General features: G+C 33.8%; 1 protein-coding gene across 1 annotated transcript in view; it reads left to right on the top strand.

Moving 5' to 3' along the window:
• The first annotated feature begins 197 nt into the window (after positions 1 to 197).
• The window catches only part of LOC149068750 (nuclear pore complex protein Nup155-like), a 92,710-nt gene continuing 76,642 nt past the window's right edge, over positions 198 to 16,265 (top strand). Inside the window, exons 1-5 of the mRNA XM_089251217.1 lie at positions 198 to 310; positions 5,864 to 6,067; positions 7,541 to 7,678; positions 9,355 to 9,451; positions 10,017 to 10,087. Of these exons, the coding sequence (XP_089107343.1) occupies positions 5,914 to 6,067; positions 7,541 to 7,678; positions 9,355 to 9,451; positions 10,017 to 10,087 (460 nt within the window). The 5' untranslated portion in view covers positions 198 to 310; positions 5,864 to 5,913. The remainder of the gene's footprint in view (positions 311 to 5,863; positions 6,068 to 7,540; positions 7,679 to 9,354; positions 9,452 to 10,016; positions 10,088 to 16,265) is intronic.

Raw genomic sequence — 16,265 nt, 5'->3', positions numbered from 1 at the left:
GAAAGTATTATCTCAAAAACACATACATAAATATGAATTTTCGTATGGAAATTATAGTTAAGCATGCAAAAACAAAAAGAAATTATGTTTGACGTGGGACGTATGGTCACGAAGTTTATAGTCATGACGTCAGAGAGATGTTTTTAGATCATGCTACTGGCAGCAGATTTTCGATTTCGAAATATGAAGGGCGCAAGTTTTACGCGAAACTCCGATAAAAAGATTGGATTTATGAATTCCATTTAATTTTTTTAGCTCTGAATTTGATGAGCCATTGAGTGATTTTTAACTCCTATCAAAGAAGAATATAGTAAACAAATAATTTCATCTAAGTTTTATTTATTAACAGGTTCCATGCCTATCTTATAATGCATAAAATATTTCTTATCTATGATTATTTCTATTTAGCTTTGAGAGAAACCAGTTATCCCCCTTTTTTAACATTTTAAAAATTTAACAATGAATTCTCAACATTCATATTCCATTTGAATAGATTTCAGTTATCTTCTCATTGTTCAATCTTTTTGCCTTCATTGAAAGGCGCAAACTTGTATTAAGCCCTGATGAGCTTTCCTAATATATGCTACCATTTCTATAGTAACTATTGAAATTATGGGTGTTGAGGCCCCATCCCAATATTTTCAATAACTTTATGTTTTTATGTGACAAACAAACACTAAAACTTTTTCCTTGTAAACAGTACTATATGATGATCATGGCACCCCACAACCTGCGGCAAGTCACCTATACTCTGTTCGCTGTAACATGGGTCCTGATGTAAATAAACCGCTGTACCAATTTTTGATATCACTCTGCATCCTTTATCTTTATTGGTTGTAATTTTACCCACCCCCTTCATTACGTGTTCTGAACACGAGTTTTTTTCTCAAACGTGAGATTGTAAATTCGTTATGAAGAGTTTTTCTGGAAAACTTTTTTTCACTGTTCTCCAAATTTTGTTGTAATAAAAACTGGTTATAACACTAATTAAAATAGAGATATATATATATCTCCCAAAAAAAAAAAATTCAGTAAGGTATTCTGTCGTTATCATGGCACACTCCTCAAGAGTTGGGATGACAGGGCTCCAGCCCGGACATTGCCTGTGACAATTCTTGTCATTTTTTTATTTTTTTACAAAAGCTTGTGCGAGTTGTTTATTATTTTACGGCAGATAGTGAGAAAAAATCCTCATTTTTTCTTATTACTTTGTTTTCTTCAGAATTTTACAATTTTATTTCTGTGCTAATTTACACCACATGATTTTCCTGGGCTGGATATGCTACCACTTATAACGTGAAACAAATTATGTACAACTTACCATTATGTTGCCACTTTTTATATTTCTTGCGGGTCTGTATAATATAATATTTCATGATAATCCACGGGCTGTAGCAGTTCCAATTTGATGAGAGAGTCATCCACATTATTTCGTTTCTTTACTTCAACCTGTTGTTGATATCCTGTTTTTTGTCAAGACAATTTTGGTTTTTTATCCGTGTGTGGATTGCGAGCCATGACCCCAACATCCAGCAGCAGGAGCCCCTGGACTGGGGTCACTAATGGGCCCCCAGGCCAGGCTTTTTCACGGGATCTATAGTGTCTGTAATAATGATGCTAACTGAATCAAAAATGAGCATTACTCTTTGGAACCAGATTTCCAAAACTTTACCTTCATTTCTTTGTGATAATCCTCAGACTTTTTCGGCTCTCACCGCCTTCGACGAAAAAAATATTACTTACTCCCAACAAGCTGCTCGAACAGAAGTGCGAATTCTTTTGAAATGCGTATATTCACCACGAACGATAAGTGACCCCCCCCCCCCACACCTGTATCCAGTGTACGTCAAAGTGTGTGGGTGAGAAAAAAATCTTTTTGACAGCAACTTCTTTTGTTTATAGGAGTACAGAGCAGCTGCAAAGAAATGAATTTTCAAATGGCTCTGCCAAACAAGATAGACACGCATATTTCATTTATGTCATCAAACGATAAAGAAGAAAGCTCTTTTTCTTGCAAGACCTCTTGAAGAAGCATATACAAGTGTATATCAAATCTGTTTGCGAATAGGATTAATAATAATAAAATGAAACTTCTGTTTAAAAAGGGGATGGTAATGTTTGAGTGAGAAAGGCGTATCCTGTCAACACTCACCCTGAAGACATAGCAGCAAAAACGCTTTGACCGATCTTTAAAAAATATTTTTCCCGTCTTCCAGATAACTTTGAAATAATATGGAATAGATATTTAAAAATAAATAAAAATTATGAGGTATTTTATGGTATGAGGGGCAAAGGACCATGTTTTTGGCGGTGTTGCACAGTAAGAAAAGGTGAAATGTTCTTCAACCAATCATTTTGGGCATCGCACACATGCTTTTATTTACATCAGGACCCAAGTTAGAACGAACAGAGATTAGATTGGGATCTTTGGTGACTCTTCCGGCCAGACTCTTTACAGTCAATTTATAGTGTGAAGGAACAAAAAATAAATTGTCCTGGAATGGAGTCCTATCAGCCCACCTGTGTGAAGGCTATAATTATAATTAATAGTGCAAACCATATATGGTCATTAAAATCATCACAGATGCAAACTTTTCAGCTCGCCAGTTTATATTTTGTACAAGGTTTCTTTCATGGGGCTGTATATTGGGCCGTTTATATGGGTATAGTATTTTAGTAGTTAACTAAATTTTGAATCGTCTTTACATTTGAATCTACTTTAAGATCTGCCTTATTGTTTATTGTTTTAATTTTTTACATAAATACAAGATGAAACAAAAAAAAAATTAGCCAAGGGGTCTAGAGATCCATACTGGATGATACATTGCAAGTTTATAATGAATAGAAAGGAACGCAGTTGCTTATTAGTGAACAATATCAACAAACTAAAACAAAATATTAGAAAAAAAACACAGTTTTACAAAAATGGGAAAAAGGTTTCAAAAACAATCAAATGTCAAAACAAAACTTTTGCATAATAAATAATCGCATATATTTTAATGTAAGTAACAAGTAGTAAAGCCATGCCCACTGCTGCATGGCCATAAGTCGTACTTAATCGAAAAAAAAAACTGGATCAGAAAAGAGTCTTCATAAAAGCAATGGGCTTTTTTACATGCCTTCATTCATCTGCCAATTATTTCACTAAATAATTTTTCAAATTTCTTAAATTTTCCCAAAAATGGCCTTTTATTAAGACATTCAAAAAAAAAAAATGGAGGGATTTACATTTTACGTGACTTTTACATTTTTTTAAAAATTATATATTAAATTTTTGAACACAATTTTCTTGATTAAACACCGACAGATATGATTACAATATACTCAAGAAATAAAATTTACAAATTAAAATAATATTTACTACTTTTTCTCAAGCAATAAAATTGGTTTTATTCGAAGTCGAAAATACAGTATTTGCTAACAACACCATGAAATAAGGATCGTATAGAACTTACGTACAGTTTACTAACAACACTATTTTCATGCTCACTTCGAATATCCGATGTTTTACCATTAATTTGAATCCATTATCGAGAAAACTGCCGCTTTTCGAAAACATGATTTCTATCTGAACACTATGGTTGCCAGACAAATGTCTCACTCAAATGGTGAGGTTATGGACATTATGACCCCACAGAAACTTTGAAGAATGAAATAACGAAAAGAAAAAAAAAATAGAACATAAATTTGTCAAACACGTGTAAACAACTAGCTTGAAAAGTACTGATAACAGGATGCACCGGATGCATTTCTTTCTCTGGGGGGGGGGGGGGCATGCTGAGCAATATGTGGGGTCAAAATAACCCCACCACACCAGTTGAAAATTAAAATGAGAGAAAATTACCAAATTACTTAACCTGTTTTAAAGTCCCTCAAGAGCTAAATTAATCTTTTGCCAGCCAAATATCAATATGGGAAATACCACTCAAAATTATTTTTAACATAACAAGTGAAGGTTTATACACAGGATTTTCTGCGGAGGCGGGGGGGGGGGGGAGTTTCTTTTGAAGAAAGTGGGAGATTATTTTTTTACTGTAAAGAACACTTCTCTGCTGAATGAGGGGGATCAAACCCCAAACATATTATTTTTATCTGCTTACTAGGGTTTAAGATACGGTCACATTTTTCGCAAAATGCGAAAGAAAATCGTAGAATGCAAAAGAAGTAGTTTCCATTTTCGCAAAAATGCATAAAAGATGTATGGAACGAGTAGACTTCCATCCATCAATTCATTAGCATTGTAACATTTTGCTAAAGCTTTACTCTCCATTTTCGCCTTTTTGCGAAAGGAATTTTTTATCCAGCTTAAACCCTGCTGCGTACACCACTACAAACAAGCTTAATTTGTAGAGAGAAGCGATGTAGCTCTCCGCTGTTCATACAAAGTACAAAAGCCTGGATAACCAAGCGGAAATCTAGATGTAGTTCGGAAAGAAAATTAGTCATAAGGGCTATTACCTGAGCTAGGAGGCTGTCTATGTGCAATCCGGTTCAAGGCTGTCTATGCGCAGTCCGGTTCAGCATTCATACATATGCTCTAAGGAATGAAAATGTCTGTCTTCTGTAGTTCAATGGTTAGAACACTCGCCTGGGCAGTGAGAGATTGGTGGTTCGATTCCCCACAGAGGAATGTGAATTTTCTTTCGGAACTACATCTCGATCTCCACTTGGTTATCCAGGCTTTCATACTTCGTAAGCTTAATTTGTGCTCTGGATTATCTTCTTGCAAAAAGAAAGATAATCCGCTTACTATTAGAAGTCTATGTAATCTAAATTTTTACCTGCAGTCTATTTTTATGAATGCAAACGGACTTGAACAGTTAGTTTTTAAAATCAAAGTTTTATTAATGGAAAAGATGTTTAAAGTATTGGCATATTGTTTGGGACTACTACTACAGTGAAACCTAAGATGACCACTACTAAACCACACACGCATCTCATCCATATTCCTTTGTGGAACGTCTAATGAATTGGACATGTTAGAATGTGCGTGTCCATGTTGCAAACCTAATGTAAAGTTGTTTCTCTCTCTCTCTGTGTGATGCTTGTGATGAGTAGTGCTGCCATCCATCAATTTTTCTAACTATGAGTGAAGTGTAATGATTGAATAATTGTATCGTTGTAGGCCTGTTGCTCGGTGGTGAGATTTTTTTAACTGGGAGATTGGCTCACCACAGAGACAGATGAATATTAGACTGAAACCTGTCTCGACAAAATCAAAAAATAGTCCCTTCATTAATTGTTTTTACGTGCACTTTTATAAAATGAAAACCTGCCTAAAATTGAGTATTTAATCAGTTTCTTGATGTTCCATTTCGTACAGGTTTCACTGTATTACTTAACCCTACATGCACCTCATACACATTCCTCTACTACTACTATTAGTGAACAAATCTGGGATCAAAGAATCAGTCTGTAAAAACTTTTTGTAAATATTTCATAAAGCTCTAGCACTGACTGTATTTGGAATTCAGCGCTATTTTTAAATGGCTGCTAAAGCCATCTCACAAAATGCTTTAGCCATTTTCTGAATTCTGAGGGGAACAGATTCGTGTTAATAAAGTGAAATCTTGATATAACGATACTCTGCACATCAATAAAAAATATCGTAAAAAAGGGATTATCATGATATTGAGAGGCAGCAGTTCCACATTGGAGTGTAGACATTTCCAAACAGGACTAGAAAAAATATTGCTGTAGAAGGGTTTTTATCGATATATCAAATATTGTTGTAGGGCAATTTTTTTTCATTGTGTTATCAGATAAATTTCATTTGATGTTTCCCATGTTTGTGTAATGAAACCTCTGATATTTTTCAGCAAACAATCATTTTCTTTTCTTTGTAATGAATTTATTCTTGTAGATTTTTTGTTGCAGTTTTGTTCCAACGATTGGATAGATAAAAGCGGCAAAATGACCTCAAGGTTTGTGAGGTTTGACAGCAGTAGTACTAGGATAGATAAGGATGGTCTAGAGCTATCAGCTAAAACTGTGGAAGATTTTATGCAGTCTGATCAGACTTGGTGTGACATGGCTGATCCTTTTAAGATGCATGACGATGAAGAGGGTAATTATTTTTCTTTTTTATTCAAAAATATGGATAGGATAATGGAGTGAGCAGGGGTGGGAACTCTGTGCCAATTGTGCCGCACTGCGCCAAAATTAACATCTTGTGCCATCCTGCTCCAATTGTTTATTTTGGTATTTTTCTGCGCGAAATTGTGAATTTTGCTTCAGTATGCCGGGAATTTTGGAAAGGATGACAAAAAAATGTTTTCCTGCTTGCCGCGAAATGATTCTTTCTGAGAAGAGAGTGTTTTATTCCACTGTATTAAACTATTGCCTTATTTAAACTATCTGCCCCTTATCAGGGTTTCGCGATGGAAACCACGATAATATCTGTGATCGTGCAACTGAAGAGGGTTTGCAATGATGTTCCAGCTTTAAAGTGTAAATGTGAGTCAGTTTCCATTTTCAAAACAAAAAATCGTCACTGGAAGTAGCAGAAATTACTGTAGTCGATTGTCATTGCGTCAAGTCCCGATGTTTCCTGAAAAAAATTCATTCTGGGAGTAAAAAGAGCATGTCAGCCGAATTACAAATGCTAATTTAGAAACTTTGCTGAATAACGAGCATTAAATTGTCAATATCACAAATAACGAGTGTCATATTGCCAATATCGCCTAATAACAAATGTCATATTTCTAATATTGCCAAATAACGATTGTCAAATCGCCAATTTTGCCAAATGAGTGCTGAATCGCCAAGCATCATGTTGATTTTTCCAAAATTCTCTCCTATTTTGCAACAATTTCTTTCCGAGTATAAAAAAATTGAAAATTTATAGAAACTTTTTAGCCCATTTGGAGTGCTGCTGTTCCAGACAGTAAATAGTGCCCTCAGTAAGCAAAAATCATCTTAATTAGACTGATGTGAAAAATTTTATGACAGCCACTCTTTCAAACAAGGTGTCAATAGCCTGAAACACCAAAAACAAAAAACAAGCTGATGAAAAGATGTTCGATAACAAAAGACAGTGCAGTTGTTTTATTTTGAAAGGGGTGAGGGTTAACAAACATATTCTTGCTAATTTTGCTACTCCAATTTATAAATATCTGCTCTTAATCCTATATTTTGCTGCTCCAAAACTGCTCAGAATCCTGAATTTTCTGCTCCAAAAAACTGCTCCGAATCCTGAATTTTGCTGTTCCAATTCTGCTCCGAAATGGACTTTGTCACTTCCCACTCCTGAGTGAAGAGACTTCTCAAAGAAATTATCAGTTTTATGTTGATTGCATGATGTGCAGGAGCAGCTCCTGGTTAAGCCGGGCATTATCGTAGTCCCCATCCCCTGACTAGGGTCAGTGAATGGGTTTAATTGGTCAGCAAACATAAATTGTTTAAGTTTGGAGTTTTTAAAATTATAGGATAAATGCCCCTCTCTTGCCCATGCAGAAATTGTGAAGTACTTACAGCCTGCGTATTGTTAATTGATTAGACTTAGTATTTTTAGATGCATATATGTATGCATTTATTTCAGATGTGAGAATCATCAGTGGCATCAACGATCCAGATTATCTTAGTGCATCTGAGATCGGAGTTGAGTTCCATTCTCTCACTCAGCTGACTGTAAGCAATAGGGTTGATTTTTCTCCTGCTCTTAAGGAACAGTTTAATTGTATCTTTTATGATTCTTTCAAGTGAATTATTGTCTAATGATTGCAGTGTTTAAATATTTTTTGCTCTTTCATCTGGTTGAAAACACAATTTCTCACTTCTGTCTGTATAGTTTAAACTCTCATATGTTTTAAAAGTTTTTCTTTCTTTTTTTAATTTTTCCACCTATGGTATTTTTGTTTTTTATAAGTGTTATTGCTTTTTACAAATAACTAGTGCATCCAATTTTTACTGTTTTTTTTAAATTTGTAAATATTTCCATGATAGTCATTAAGAAATAAATATTCCAAAAATGTGTTAGGTTTGAATATGGGAGTCAAAGATAAAATAATTGCTAAAAATGTAATTGTTATTAATTATGAATAAAAAAAATAAAATAGTGTTGAGTTCATTCTACTTATGTAGTCCCTGAAGATGACAACTTTTGAGCCGATGAAAACTTGTTAACTCAATGATAAATTGCCAAAACATAGTGGATTGATTTAGCGAATGCTAACTGATCTCCCCGTTAAAAAGTCTTGCCGAAGAGAGCAACGGACCTACACTATTGCAATTATTCATTCATTACACTTCACTCACTATGAGTTGAGAAAAAATTCATAGTTTAAAAAATTGATTGCAGATAGCAACAGTACACATAGTAATCATTACACAGAAACAAACTTCATAGAAGGTTCACTATGGATACACACTTATTCCAACATGTACCAATTCGTTAGAAGATCCACAGAGGAATATGGCCGATGTGCATGTCTGGTTTTGTAGTAGTGGATTGATTTATGTGTTCAAAAAAATTGTCCTGGCTAAGCATTAAGTATTCTAAATATACAAAAAAAAAAAGAAAAAAAAGTTAGATATCTAATTAAGACCTTCTCCAGAGAGAGGAATTTTAATTGTATTTTAATTATGAATAACTTGTATGTGTTAGCAATTGAATCATTTAAATTGTATTTATTTAAATATCTTAATTTAAGTGTGCTGCAGAAGTTCAATTGTTCATTCAAGTGTGTTGTAAGACAAAGAAGGTTGAAGAATGCTGGCCTGCAGTGATAGAAATAATTCCAGCTTTTGCAATCTGAAGTCATTACGATACTTTCATGGTAGCATAACAGCGATTGCTGCAAACTCACTGCGACTCTGTTGCTATAGAGCAGGGGTGGTCAAACTGTGGCATACTATGGTATCAGGAGTAGAACATGAATATTTTTCTTTCAATCAAAGAAATTCTGTCCAACTGAATCAGCATCACTGACTAAATAAAACAAATAACCCGTTGAAATTTTTTATACTATCTGTCAAATTGGTGACAAGTTTTTAAAACAATTTCCATTAGAGGTATCCTGTTTGTAAACAATGATTACAATATGTGCATGTGCAGAAAGACATTGGTATAACATCACCGCTAGGGATAAAGTTTCTTCATGATCTTGGTGACTAAGAAAGAGAAAATTAAATTTTGCTAATTAGGCTTGGAAGGATTTTTAAAAACTTGTATTGTAGTCCATGTGATGTTAAGAGTGACTTACTTTATTCTGAGGTTTTATTAATACCTATTTTACTCTGAGCAACTTCTCTGTATTCTGAATGTCTTACATTAAATAAGGTACCCAATGAGAGATAATGCAAGTCATTTAAGTCACTTGATTTTTGTGTTCTTTGACTACATTTCAAATGCAGATATGCAAACTGGCTTTCGTGCAGGTCTCTTCCCTGAAATAGGAAGAGCATGGTTGACGATTGATAGTAATATTTTTCTGTGGTCATTTTATGATGGGTGAGTAATTTTTTCAATATAAAGCATAAATTAACATTATTATTAAAGTGGACATAATTTAAAATAACATTTTGCTATTCATGATTCTTCAGTTGTAATTCTTTAAGTAATTTGGTTAAGAGTGTTCAAATCCCCAAAATGTCGGTTTTTTTGTCGTGGCAGTGCTTAAAAAAATCGTGAGCTTTTAAAATTTTTGATTTTCGACATTTTAAACGTTCGATATAATGACCATTTGCTGTGGAATGTAGGGATCGTTTACTGTATTTATAAGTGTCTAATGACTTATATGGCTCAAGGGTGATGCTCAGTCTTTATCTATCTTTAGCTTATTAACAAGCTGTTTTGGGTTCATGCTTATAAGTTGGATAGTGATTTATGTTTGATACCATTTTATTAATAAGTGTTGATAAAGAAATGGTGTATACCTTTAATGGTGCATAATGAATAAAGAAAGTAGCCAAACTGGTCATTTGCAAATATTTTGTGCATAATTCTTACAATTACTATTATATTTGTAACATTATATTAGTTTATATTGGCACAAATTTTGGGATTCTGTTTTTAGGAGTGATCTTGCTTATTATGATGAACTGAATCAAACAATTAAGTGTATGGGACTTGTTGAACTGAAAGCAGGTAAATATGTATACTGTCATTGATGTGTTTTTTTGAAGGGAAAAGCATTTAAAAACAATGGTAAGGTTGCATACCAACACACATATTTAGTTTGTGATAATTTTTTTACCCTTCTGGCTGCTAATATTTTCAAAAAAATGATGCATAGAAATTTGGCCTCTTTTCAGTGTCAGTGTGGCTCACTTTGTTACCCCTTGTAACAAAAAAAAGGGCTTATTCTTCTCTTTCTTCTTCTCTTCCCCCCCCCCCCCCCGACAAAAAAACATTGTTATCCGCATAAATCCTGCATATGCTGATGAAACTAGAAAATCATTTCTTTTTTGGTAGTGAAATGAAGATTTATTTTATTTTGCAAGTATGAATATAACACCTGAAAATTACGGGTATGGGTTTGTATGTCCATTAATAGTTTGAATGATTATTTCTCAGTATGAGTGACATAGTAAAAATTTAGTGAAAAGCATTCGAATCTGAGTTCAAATCCTGGTAAGAGGCATGAAAGTATAGCTTTTTAGCATCAGTTTGTAAGTTCAGCTAGGTCTAACTAGCTGTTATGTCAATTAGTTCTCAATATCTGCTACCATATTGATTCAATTGACAATAAGTGAAAAATGCTTTCAGGGCATAACATAAAAGTATATAGACATTTGCTTTTCTTGAATAACAAATCAGACAATTCACATTTTGATCTTAAATTTTTTATACATAAATTTCATGTTAGTAAAGCCATTTCACAATTGTTCAACAGAATTTTTCTCAAGTACTAAACCAATGAAAATCATTAATTAAGCCAACTAACTCAATCCAAAGAAAATCAGCTTTGCATAATTTGCTGCTTTAATACATAGGATAATACATAATAGTTGCAAACTGATTACATTGGAAATAAATATGATGAGATAATAGACCCCCCCCCAAAGTTTTCTATTGGATTAAGAGCTGGGCCCACAGGGCTGACCATTCCAACTCGCGTCACTTACTAGTAGTGAACCTCATACTGGTGAATTTAGGTGTGGGAATAGGGGCATTGACTTGTAACAACTAGCAATGACACTGTATTATGCTCTTGATTCAGAAGTAGAGAGGCTCTGAGAATGTTCTGATAGACTTTGGACTTCTGCTGAACACACAACACCAATACCAATCATTCCATTGAATCTGAATGCTCCAATATTCCATGGCAAATTGGCCTCCTTGTTGCTGGTTGTAGAAAGTACAAGATTTGTGTCTGAAGTCATCCCTGTAATAAGTTCAGCCATCGGGTTCATCCTAGAATTGGACTGTTTTCTGTCGCTGAAGACAACATTTTTGTCTAATTCACGTTATTCTGGCCTAAGTCAATCGATCATCTTTGTGGTGTTAATTCAGAAGGGATATGTTTCGCATGTTTTGAAATGCATGTCTATTGCTTGAACAGTGATGAACAGTGTTCTTTGATACAGTAATTGATAAGCTTTGTTATACATTTGCCGCACTGACAATTTCTGGCTAGATTATGTGAAATATCTATCCATCTGAGCTGTGGTCACGTTCTGTTTCCCAGTTCACGAGTTTGCTTTTACGCTATCACTTTTAGATAATATTTTATATGTACCTGATCTACTCTATACAAACATGAAGAACAGGATCGAAACAAAGGAAAGAGAGCAGGAAAAAAAGAAAATGGAGCCAAATTTGTACAAGTAGCACCTGTGCTGAAAGAAGAAGACTATAAGATGTATGAAAAAAGGAAAATGCCCAGGTTAAGATTGGATTTCAAAAACATTATTGAAGAAGCAGGAGAAGAATTTGCCAGTATGCTAGCTGCCTTGTTCACAAAATTGGATGTGCCTGAAGATTGGAATAATGCAATGATGGTGGTTCCTTACAAAAAGGTGGAAAAGAGGATATCAAGAACTATCGACCGAATCAGTCTCCTATCAGTAATTTATAAAATCTTCACCAACGTGCTGACATAGGCTTGAATCCAAATTGGACGAAGCTCAGCCAAAAGAACAGGCAGGATTTCGAAGTGGATTCAGTACAATGAAACACATCCAAACAATCAGGGAACTTATAGAGAGACACAAGGATTGCGAATTACCATTGTGCAGTCTTCATTGGTTTTGAGAAAGCATTTGACTCTGTCTTCACATCTGCTGTTGTTAAAGCTCTAGATATAATTGGGGTAGAGAAGACATATATCTCTCAATATCATCAAGAAAATATATGACAAAGCAACTGCAACGATTAATTTGAATAAAGGAAAAGCAAAAATTAAACTTGTAAAGGTAGTCAGACAGGGTGATACTATCTCACCAGGGTTGGTAAAAAAACCGGTTTTTTTGAAAAAAACCAAAAAACCGGGTTTTTTTGGTTTAAACCAGGTTTTCTTGGTTTAAACCGGTTTTTTTGTTTTAAATAGAATTAACATTAAAAACAATGAAATTTCTGAAAAAACATTCAAACTTCCAATAATTAACTAAAATAAAATGTTTATTAATGTAATTAACACTATTCCCATGTTAATTAATCAATAAATATTTATTACATTTCAACAAATACCAACTTTTGCAATTTAATCATTTTTTGCTTAACTCAATGGATTACTGTGTGTTTGAAAATTCTTTTAATGTTATTATTAATCATATAATATATAAAGGTTTTTCTCCAGTTACTTTCAGTATACTTAATTAGGAAGCTATTTTGCAAAAAGTAATAAAAATTAGGTGAATATAATGTATTTAATGAAGCATAAATAATGCAGATTAATTAGCAATGATTTACGATATACAGGGTGATTATAACTAAGGTTCTGATTTCAAAACACTGTCAAAAAAGAATGATTGTCAGAATGACTTGAAAATTGACATGAATATTCCTGAAAAAATTCAATTTTATTTGATAAAGGGGAAAAAATACTTAAAATGTAAAATTAATGACATCATCCAACATTTGGGAAATTTTCCCCCAGAATGGAAACGATAGACAGTCATGGCAGAATGATACCTTAATTATAACATTTCACGATTTCATAATTCATGGAAACATCACAAAAAGTGAAGTAATTGAACAAATAACTACAACTTACTTAAGAAATGTTAAATATGTTGTCCACCGCGTGTTCTGGCTATGAGGTTGAAAGCACAAAAATTCTTGTTCAACAACAGAATCGGAGTATGCCATGGTCATAATGTGGATGTGCTTGCAATTCAGCTTTATTAAACCACTTAATCTGACCACTGTTTATAACATTTTGAGGTACCCCCACAGCCAGAAGTTGCAAGGGTTAAGGTGCATCCTGTCAAAATGGGTCTTCAGCTGCTGCTTTGCTGGTATTGCAATGTGCATCTTGATAGAAGTTCTATCCACACACTGATGCTGTGGAAGTGCCGAAATGATGTGGTTGCACAAAATAGATTATACTGCTGGCCAAGTACAGCATCGTCTACTTGCACATTTTTCTTTTGCGAAAGAAACTTCCATTGCTTCAGGAGTATCCATGCAAATTTTCAAGTCATTCTGATCAGTACTTATTGTATAGTTTTGGAATCAAAACTTAAATTATAATCACCCTGTGTATAGCTGATTATTTTTCAGAAATTTGTTACTACTATACAGTAGAACCTTGATTAACTGGGCTTAACAGTGTGTGTGTGAAAGTATAAAAAAAACAACTATAGAATATTAAGAATGGGAGATATACAGTAGGAGATGTGCTACTTCTTATAGGAAAGAAAATGAAAATGTATGTGAGGTAATGTAACAACTAGTACACTAGTCTTTGTCCTTTAAGGACAGCTGGTGTCTTTATTGGATTATAGGACCACATACCCCTAGCATGATGGTGTCACTACTGTAGCTGCTTCTTTGTGAAGGGAAAAAGAAACCCTGTGAGATAATACACCACTACATTTAGATGTGTGATGCAATCCTTATTCATGAATTTGCTAAAGATAGAGCATCAGAATGTAGCCAAAGGTTAGAAAATGTTGTAAGAATGAGAAATTTTGGCTTTTATATATAACTTTAAATGACTAAGATACTTCATATGAAAAATGCATATATATTCTGGCCACTTTTATGAGACTTTTTGAAAAAAACCACTTATAAAATCTTATGTCCTTTAAAGATATACCATGAGAATGTACCCCAAGGATATAAAATGTGGTAAAAATGAAACATTTTGGCTAATAATGAACCAGTATGATATTTTCAAGGAAAAAAATGATATTTAGGCAACTTTTATTTGATTTTTTGAAAAAAACCGAAGTGGTTTTTTTAAAAAAACCACTTGGTTAAAACCAAGGTTTAAACCATGGTTTAAACCAACGTGGTTTAAACCAAACAACCCTGTATCTCACCAAAACTCTTTACCGCTGTTTTAGAAGAAACATTCAGAAAACTGGATTGGGATGAGAAAGGAATTAAAATAAATGGAGAATTTCTCAACCATTTGCGTTTTGCAGTTGACGTTGTTATCAGCAGTAATCCAGACGATCTAGAGGAAATGATACAAGAAATGGCGAAGGCAAGTATTCAGGTGGGCTTGAAAATGAATCTGCAAAAGACTAAAGTTATGTTCAACCCCTTTGCGTTGAAGAGCATAATCTTGTTCAACAACACAAAGCTATGCATACTTGAGACAAGAAATTACCATGGACAACGGAATCATTAATGAAATAAACAGAAGGATCAGGATTGGATGGAGCACTTTTGGCAAAAACGGTGTAGTTCTGAATAGTCATATGCCATTATGCCTGAAAAGAAAAGTTTTTAACCAGTGTGTGCTACCATCACTTACTTATAGAGCTGAAACATATACACTCACAAGCAAGATGATACAAAGGCAACAGATAACACAAAGGAGCATGAAAAGATTTATGCTAGGCATCACAAGGAGAGACAGAAAACGAATCACTTGGATAAGAAGCTACATAAAGGTATTTGACATCATGGAAAGAATTAAACGTTTGAAATGGAAATGGGCTGGACATATTGCAAGAAGACAAGATAACAGATGGACCACAAGTATTCTAGATTGGTACCCCGTGGTATTAAACGTCCAAGAAGGCATCTTCACGCAAGATGGATTGACGAGATCAGGAAAGTGGCAGGAATCAACTGGATGGCTAAAGCATTAGATAGAGCAGAATGGAAAAATTTAGAGGAGACCTTCATCCAGCAGTGGATTGAAAATGATTGTTGATGATGATGATGATGTACCTGATCTGCTGCACCCTGTTATCTCTGCAATGTCTTTGACATCCACGCTCTTCAGACTTTAAATGCCAGATTTCAGCCACATTCCTTACGGTGTGTTTCGAAGCATTGTGAAAACTACTTGCATTACAAGTTTTCAAATGAGCATTTATTCTTTTTTAATTCATCATAGCAGCTACATTAAAATACGTAAATTTTATGATCTGTGTTTTGCAAGTCTTTTAAAGTAATGCCTATATACTTTTGAGACAGGTTATTTTTCAATTTCAAATATTTAATAATTCAGTTCTTGAGAGAAATTCTGTTCAACTAATGTGAAATGACTACCAGCATGCAGGTAGTCATTTGATCTCTCACTTGATTCTGTCTGAAATTTGAGACGGAAATCTGGAATGGTTGAGTTTATTCCAGAAAAACTATTTTTTATATACTTTTGAAACAGGCTATATAACAGAAATATACAATTTACAACGAAAAGAAAATTGAATCAGTGCTTCAAATGGATAACCTTTATCTATTAATTTTTTGGAAGTTATTCAAGTTTTATTATGTTCTCACATACACAAGAATTTGAATGAAAATGTTGTATCAAATCATAAAAAGGTGAGAGAAGTTATTCATCAGTAGAGCCTGGAAGTTTAGTCAGAATGTCATGAATGTCTTTTTTTGCCTACTTTCAAACTTTTTGTAAAAATGTCTTTGAATTTTTCCTGCCGTGAACTGTTTATTTGTGAATTTTAGAGGCCATATTCTATAGAACTTGAACATTTTTAGCATTAAGAACTTCAAAGGAATTTTTCTTTTTAAAATCTTCAACTCTTTGTATTAATTCTTATCAGCAAGCAACCCTCCTCGCCCTATTTCTCTTTTACTCCGGTTTTTTCTCTCAAAATAAAAGACTTGTCCAAGTTTCAACTAATCTTTTTTCTCATTTTACTCTTTTTCTCCTCATCATTCTATGAGACTTGCACTTGTT

The sequence above is a fragment of the Pholcus phalangioides genome, unplaced genomic scaffold (genome assembly GCF_987345545.1).
Source record: "Pholcus phalangioides strain wild (caught in Gottingen) unplaced genomic scaffold, Ppha-v1.0 ptg000024l_1, whole genome shotgun sequence".
In the NCBI taxonomy this organism is placed as follows: Eukaryota; Metazoa; Arthropoda; class Arachnida; order Araneae; family Pholcidae; genus Pholcus; species Pholcus phalangioides.
Note: the sequence above shows the minus strand (reverse complement) of the source record. Positions and strands in the feature narration are given on the sequence as shown.